The sequence below is a fragment of the Pseudopipra pipra genome, chromosome 1 (assembly GCF_036250125.1).
Source record: "Pseudopipra pipra isolate bDixPip1 chromosome 1, bDixPip1.hap1, whole genome shotgun sequence".
Lineage (NCBI taxonomy): Eukaryota > Metazoa > Chordata > Aves > Passeriformes > Pipridae > Pseudopipra > Pseudopipra pipra.
Genome location: NC_087549.1, coordinates 121,582,151 through 121,589,416, shown reverse-complemented (window position 1 = coordinate 121,589,416; position 7,266 = coordinate 121,582,151). Strand labels below are relative to the sequence as shown.

Sequence of the window (7,266 nt, the reverse complement as noted above, 5' to 3'; positions counted from 1 at the left end):
AGACTCACTCAGTGCCCAGGCTAATTAAATGTGCAGTCCTTGGAGAGAGGCCTGCAGTGTGAGGAAAGACTGGCTGAAGACAGTTTCTGCTTTTGAAGGGTGCTCTGTTTATATAAGTGTCAGCATCCACCTCGAGGTGAAAAGGTTAGCACTTGACCCAGGAAGTTCTCGTGTTTGTGCTTTAGAAATAGATTGGGACCATAAATTGTCCCAGTTACGGAGAAGGCAGAGAACAGCCTTATATTTTCTAACAATAATATTTGAGCATAGGAGAGGAAGAAGCTTTGTATAAGAAGTCAGACTGGGCAACCAGAGCTCTAACCCTGACAAAACAACACATGAGGAGTAAGGTTGTGAGACTCTTGCCTTTTCCCCTTGGAAAGGCTCCAGTAGAAGAAAATATAGGAAACAAAACTGTTGAGCCCAGCCTGTGACTCAGCACTGACGTCATGCAGAGGTAGGCAGACAAGGGCTACCTGAAAGTGGAATATATTTATTACAGACATTATAAGGACCCGTAAATCCTGCCCTGGTTTCCCTCATTTGTGGAATCCCAGAGCTTTTCATGATTGTACAGAAAAATCAGGAGGACATTTCGCTCACACACGACAACTGATAGAACTCAGTGTACCCGCAGTACAGCAAAGCACGGTGCGTCATGCAATGGTCTGGACACCAACCACAGAAATTATACATTCATTTGGCCATTCATCACATTCACGAGTAGGTTGAAAAGACATCAAGTCTAAAGGAAGGGTAATATGAAAATAGGAAGAGGCGAGGTATTTTAGATGGTTGAACCCTTTGGTTGAGCGTAATCCAACACAGCTTTTGGGGCAGGGGGAAAGGGAGAGGAAGCAAGCACACCGGATAAGGTTTACAAAACCTAGTGCAATTGAAGCCTTGTTTGTCACATTTACAGAAATAGCGCTACTTTTTTTGAGGTATCTGCTTGAGCTTAAGATGTTTACTTGATACGGTCGTTACTAATATAAAAATGGGTCCAGTTTGGCGAATGCACTCACCCTGCTTAACCTGATAATCGAAACATCATTTCTAGAAAAATCTGTAAAAAGATAAATCTCTCGGACAAAGTATTTACAAGCAACAAACTCATAGACACGAACAAAGAATACATTAAATTAAGGGGATGAAAGTCCTATAAGTCGTGTAAACACTTGCAATAGTGCATCTCTTTGTGAGGTTATGTACCCTAAATAACCTGTCGTTCACTCGGGGAAACTCGGAGAAACGTCCTTGCAGTGGAGGAGGGAGACCCTTACACGCGTGCCAACACAGCTCCTCCAGCAGAAAAGGGAGAGGGGGCAGGGAAAAAAATCCCCTGGCACCAAGGCGCCGGCACTCGGCGGAGCTGGCACCCTCGAGGCCGGGCGGCGGCGGGGGCGGTGGAGGTAGGGGGAGTGGGAGCGGCAGCGCGCCGAGACCTCTCGGGAGACCGACTGACCGACCGAGGGACCGACAGAACGGCGGTGAAGGGACGCGTGCCGCGCTGGCGGGGGCGGCGCGCCGGGCAGCTGTCGGGGCGCGGCCGATCTCAGTTGGAGGCAGCGAGCGTGTCCGAGGTTGAGGAGGCGGGCGAGGCGCTGCAGGGCGAGGAGCAGGACTTCTCCGATGACTCCTCCGCCTTCTCCTCGCAGCCCGTAGGGGTGGCAGGAGAGATGGGCAGCAGCCCCTCTTTCTCCCGTTTCTTTTGCTTCATTCGTCGGTTTTGGAACCAGATCTTCACCTGCGTCTCGTTGAGCTGGAGGGAGGCGGCGATCTCCACCCGCCTGGCCCTGGTCAGGTATTTGTTGAAATGAAACTCCTTCTCCAGCTCGGTGAGCTGCTTGGTGGTGAAGTTAGTTCTGACGGTGTTGGGCTGCCCCACGAAGCCGTACTCGCCAGCCTTGCCTGCGAGGGGACATGCAGCGGTAAGTAAGTGAGTGCAAATGATTTATAGGGGACTTAATCAATATGTCCACACCGACTAAGCGATAGGGAGCAAGAACTTCTTTGGATAAGAGGGAAACCCCGGCAGGGTGAGTGATGGAGTGCGAGGTGCTAAACCGGAGTCAGCCTCTAGTGTCAGAGGAAACTTGATAAGTGGTTTATGAATTACGAGCAATATGACCGTGGGAGAGGAGGAGAAGTGGGAGTCAGGAATAAGTGAGGCATAAGCGGCGCTGGCTTTCAGCACCGCGGGCAGACAGCCGCGACTGCTCCCAGAGGTGCGGGCCGCCCTACCTGCCCAGCGCCCGGCGGGGCATCGCACCGCTTTCGCCGCACCCGCGGCGGAGAGAGACAGGAGCGGCCCCCGTCCCAGCCCTCCCGCCGGCCACTGACCTGTTTTGGGTGGGTTTCTTTTCACTTTCATCCAGTCGAAGGTTTGCGCCGGCGACGAGGTCTCGGCGGAGGGGGAGCGGGCGTTTTCCCGGTGGCCAGCGTGGAGGGGAGACAGGGCATGGTTGTAGGTGCCCAGGGGCAGGCTCTGCTGCTCCTGCCCGTAAGGGGGAGGCACGTACTGAGCGGGGCCCCCCGCGTAGCCCTGGTGCGGGTGCTGCGCAGCGGCGGCGGAGGAGGAGATGCTCCCGGAGTACACGGCGGGGGCACAAGGAGGGAAGCCGCCGCCCAGCTCTGCGTCCTGTCCCAGGGTGTAGGGACCGTACGCCGGTCCGAAGCCCTGCGCGCCGTAGGTCGGGCCGCAGCCGGGGTGCGCGTAGGACACCCCCAGGCCGCCGTGGTGCTGGTAGGCGGCAGGCTGGGCCGGGGGGTGGTGGTGGTGGCGGTGGGGGCTGATGGGCACCCCGCGGCCCGCCAGGAAGCGGTCCTCTCCGCTGCAGCTGCTGGCGCTGACGGCGCAGGGCTGGAAAGTTGTAATTCCGTGGTCGGGGTGGTAGGCGCGCCCGGCGCAGCCTCCCGCCTCGCCGCCGAGAACGGGGTACTCGAGGAAGGAGCTCATCCTCGCCGCTTCCCTCTGTCACGCCGCCACCGGGTCTTCAGCGTCCGGCGGGGCCGCGCCAACTTTCCCACTTCCTCCATGGGGCCGGCAGGAAAATGACACGAAGGCGCCGGCAGCGGGCAGGCACGTGGGGGGCGGCAGCCAATGGCTGCGGCGCCCGCGGGGCTTCCCCGGCTCCTGTCGCTGATACAGCGCCGCGTCGGGGGCATTTAAACGCCGAGCGCTCCGACGGCGCGGCACCGCGGGGCAGGGCGGCGGCGGCAGCCCCCCAGGGAGGTGGGGGGCCGGACCGTACACACACACACACACACCCCGCCGCGGCAGCCCCCTGGGTCTCACCCGCCAGCTGAGAGGGGAAGGCAGGAGAGACCCGAAGGCTGCGCCCGGCCCGCGGAGCTCACCGGCCGTCCCCTCCAGGGTGAGTGCTGCTGCGAGGGCGCCCCAGCATCACCCCTGCTGCCGGCGCTGTCAGGCTTGCGTGGGGCTCATATGTCGCCCCTCAACCACCGGTCGGGGAAGCGGGGGATGGAGGGGAGAGGCGACTGGATCTGCGGTACGGGGCGAGGGATGGGGCGGAGGGCGGCAGGGACAGCATTGAGAGCATCAGCCCCTGGACCGGGGTTGAGAATGGGACGTGAATGCGGTTGGGGACTGCTATTGGGACGAGAACGGAAACAGGGACAGGGATGAAGGTAAAGATAAGATGGAGAATAAGCATGGGGTCGAGGATATGGATGTGGATGGGATGTGGGTGGAGATGCAAGGGGGACGGGAATAGTGCCAGTGCCGAGGGATCTCGCTGGTCCTGCACCGCCGCAGTCCCAGGGCGACGCCACGCCAAGAGTTAAAGGGGCTTGTCCAGCTGCATCACGAGGCGGCCGTGGACATTAGCATGGAAATGAGCCTCTTCTGGGACTGACGGCCATTGTGCTCTCCCAAACTCACCGGCCACCCCCTGTCCCTCATCCCTGCTCCCCTCGCACCTCCGCCGGGCTCACTCACGCCAGCCCGAGGCTGGGGTAGGGAAGGAGGAGGCGGGGGGCAGGGGGACAAATGGTTGGGCGGGGGCCCGCGGGCTCCGCAGCCCATCTGCTGGGTTCCCGCGGCGCCGCTGCCGTCCGCTTGCCCTGGGACCGAGTGTGGGGACGGCTGTCCGGGGTGCCGCGGGTCGCAGCCCGAGGAGGCGGCCCGGGGCAGGGGCAGAGGAGCGACGGGAGGCGCAGGGCCCGCCGCCCCGGCCCCTTTGTTCCTCCGCTCCTCCACTCGAGTCGGCGGTGGTGAGAGGTGGCAGATGGCCAGTGGCAGAGACGGCCCCAGGACCCTTGGGAACCGCGCTGAGCATCGACTCAAACCCACCCCTTCCCAGCTCCTTGGGGAGGTGGGTAAAAAAATGGGTCCGTGGCCAGAGAAGGAGGAGGGGCGGTGAGATGTGGGTTACGACCTCATATTCGGTTTACGTATGGGGAAAATGAAAAGGGAGGCAAAGGCCGGGCATGCGTCCATCCCGGTGCACCCAGCCATCTGCAGGCAGAAAGGACGGCAGCAAAAGTCTTCAAAAGACATCCTGCAAAACGTTACCCTTGGAAAAAGATGGATGGATGCCACCAGCCCCAGGAGGGGCTGCTCCCTCTACTTCTGCAGGTGCCGACTCTTATGTCCCTCTGTTCTCACGCTCAGTTCTTGCTTGTTTTGAAATCCAAAAGGCTCTTCTACCCTGCCCCTTCTCCTTGCTCACGAACACACCCCCCCTACATACTCACCCCCAAGCTCCTCCCTCCCACATGAACTACAACTCTCTCTCCTAGGTGCAAAGCTCTCCTATTGCTACTAGGTCAGCCCTTATCCCATGCCATCTCCAAGGCCTCTCTACTGTCAGCCAAAACCGAAGGGCTGCTCTCTCCACCACACGTCTATCCCGGTGCACTCAGTACGTCTATTTGTTCTGATTTACTACAGAGGCAGGAATACTAAGGGCCCTCTGGAAAGGTTCAGTTTCTTAAACTGCAGGGGGCCAGGGTGGAGTACAAGAGCAACAACACTCCAGAGGCGTTTATGGTATTATTCTGCACCAGTTTTGGCTATGGTTACAGATGTAAACACATTTATTTCATTCTTGTAAACCATGTATTATAAATACAGCATAAGGCAGAGAAAAAAGGCAGGCGATTAGGACTGTTTACTAATAAAAGGACTGACACCTTTTCAGTCAGCCAAGAAAAAAATATTTTACTATAAAGAGATCCATTTTACCCAGAAATTCCGATGAATCACAGCAATTTCCTTACAGTCTCCAGCATCCTGAAATCCTTTTTTCTCTCCCTTTTTCATGCCATTGTCTCTTGTTGCTTTGTCTCTCTGACGGGGCTGTGGGGGTTTGCTGTCTGTTACTAAGCGTGGGGGCAACACCATGAGAAGGGCCGGAGCAGAGGGGGAACGCACACCACACTCTCCCTCCTCCCCAACCCGGCGAGAGGGAGCTACTACCTCTTCCCCCTGCCCGCAGACCAGGAGCGATCCCTCCGCGACTTCGCTCCGCGTTTCCTGCCACGAGACGGGGGCCGAGGGGGCCATCCCGGCACTTTAGGCTTTTCCGTGGGAGTGTGCCCTCCCTGTGGCCCCAGGGCTCACCGGGGGACACGGAGGCGGCTCATACTCGCTGAAATGCGGTTTATGAAAAGTTGAAACCTTGTAGCACATTTTCTTTTGTTGTTGTTGGTTTGATTTGGGTTGGTTTAAGCGTTGTCAGCATCCGGAAATCCGGGCACAAAAGAAACCCCAGCCCTTACACGCACGTTGTGATCCAATTTAACCCAGTGGCAAAGGAGTTAAAATGCCGATGAGGCTGCTCGCTTTCCGCAGGGACATGGCTGGAGCAGAGAGAAGAAGAACCAGGACCGAGGTTTCACCGCGCCCGCCCGCAGCTCAGCCAAGCTGTTGTTTTAAAAGAGCAATAAAAGTGAATTATGACTAAACGCCTTCTCACTTAATGGTTTTAGACGGGGATCCCCAGCCCCGGCAAATACGTAAGAGGATTTTTATTTGTGCATGTGTTCCTGCAATTGATCTCTTTGATGACATTCTCATTCATAGAAAGAGTTTGATTTATGACTTTCGGAAGAATTGCGTTCAGCCCTTCCAGCTATAATCCACGCATCCCAGCTCCACAGCGTGTTGCAGAGCTGGGAGACAACACTCCTCGCATGGACAGACAGCAGAGCCCCGTTCGCAAACACCCACCCAAGCCCCGCTCAGCTGTGTAATGTAACCACACGCACTCATATGCACACAAGAAGCCGCGAACGCACCCTCCCCGGATTCCCCATCCCCGGAGCGGCAGAGCCCCGCTGGCATCTGTTGCTCGCTTTTAGCCCGAAGGACGGGGCTCACCCTCCGCCTTGGGGTCTCCCGCTACGCTGCTAGCGGGGTGGCAGGCAATTTGGTTGAGATTTCTGAAAGCCCGTCTTTGCTGCCGCCAGCAGAATGGGAAGCCGGAGGAAATTGTAACTTTAAAGTCATAGAGTTTCCCCTTTGCGTTATCAGTTCTTTACCTCGCAAGGTTTAAACAGAAAAATATCTTCGGTTCTGCCCCCGCACCACCCCTCAAATGATGGAGTGGAAGGGCTGGTTCCTACCTAAATACTTTTTCTTCCCCCTATGTTTCTGCCACCCTTTTGATTTCACAGGCACTAACTTCTCCATTTCCTCTCCTCCTAGAGCTGATTTCTTGGACTGCTCAGCATGTGAGAAGTAACCAGGCGCATTCTCTGTGAACTCTGATATTTTTTGTGATATGCTTCCTGAAAAACCTTGCTGGCTGCTAAGCACTACTTTCTAGAAAAACAGGAATTTTTTTTCTTAAAGAGCCTTTCCATTCGTTCATGTGACTGGCTAGTTTTTGCAGGAGACGCTTATCCTACTGAGTCTCTCTTATGTTCTGCCTGTAACAGAGAAAGTGCTCGTTCATGCTTTTGTTACAGCTCACATTTCCAAGTTTTGCATCCTCACAGAGATAAGATGCCGCGTTTATCCATTAAAAGGAACAAATCTCCGTCAAACCTGTGAACGATTTTAATTTGTTTTTTTTTTCTTTGTGATAATCTTTGCAATAAAGAATTTGAATGGGCTTTTCCTCTCTAATAAACATCCTAATTTGCCAAAAGGGAAGAGCTCGTAGTCAGAACGTTGGATTTTGATTATTAGTAAATTAATAGCGGAAGGGATGGGGAGAGATACCCATCATGTTATCAGTCTTGAAAGGCGAGAAAAAGAGAGGAGTAAGAAAAAGAAAAAAGAGAAAGCTCCTTGTA

At 55.7% G+C, this 7,266-nt stretch overlaps 1 protein-coding gene across 1 annotated transcript; it reads right to left on the bottom strand.

Annotated features, from left to right (window-relative positions):
* Window positions 1-497: 497 nt before the first annotated feature.
* Window positions 498-3,059, bottom strand: HOXA1 (homeobox A1). The gene is made up of 2 exons (XM_064674425.1): window positions 2,344-3,059; window positions 498-1,911 (listed from the first exon to the last, which is right to left on the bottom strand). Exons 1-2 carry the CDS (start codon window positions 2,957-2,959, stop codon window positions 1,556-1,558), a joined length of 972 nt encoding a protein of 323 aa, XP_064530495.1. The 5' UTR covers window positions 2,960-3,059; the 3' UTR covers window positions 498-1,555.
* Window positions 3,060-7,266: the final 4,207 nt, after the last annotated feature.

Excerpts from the sequence above, each read along its gene's own strand:
- HOXA1 (XM_064674425.1), bottom strand. The coding sequence starts at position 2,959 with ATGAGCTCCTTCCTCGAGTACCCCGTTCTCGGCGGCGAGGCGGGAGGC. Across the intron at positions 1,912-2,343 it reads AAGAAACCCACCCAAAACAG|GCAAGGCTGGCGAGTACGGC; the intron begins GTCAGTGGCCGG and ends GTCCCCTCGCAG.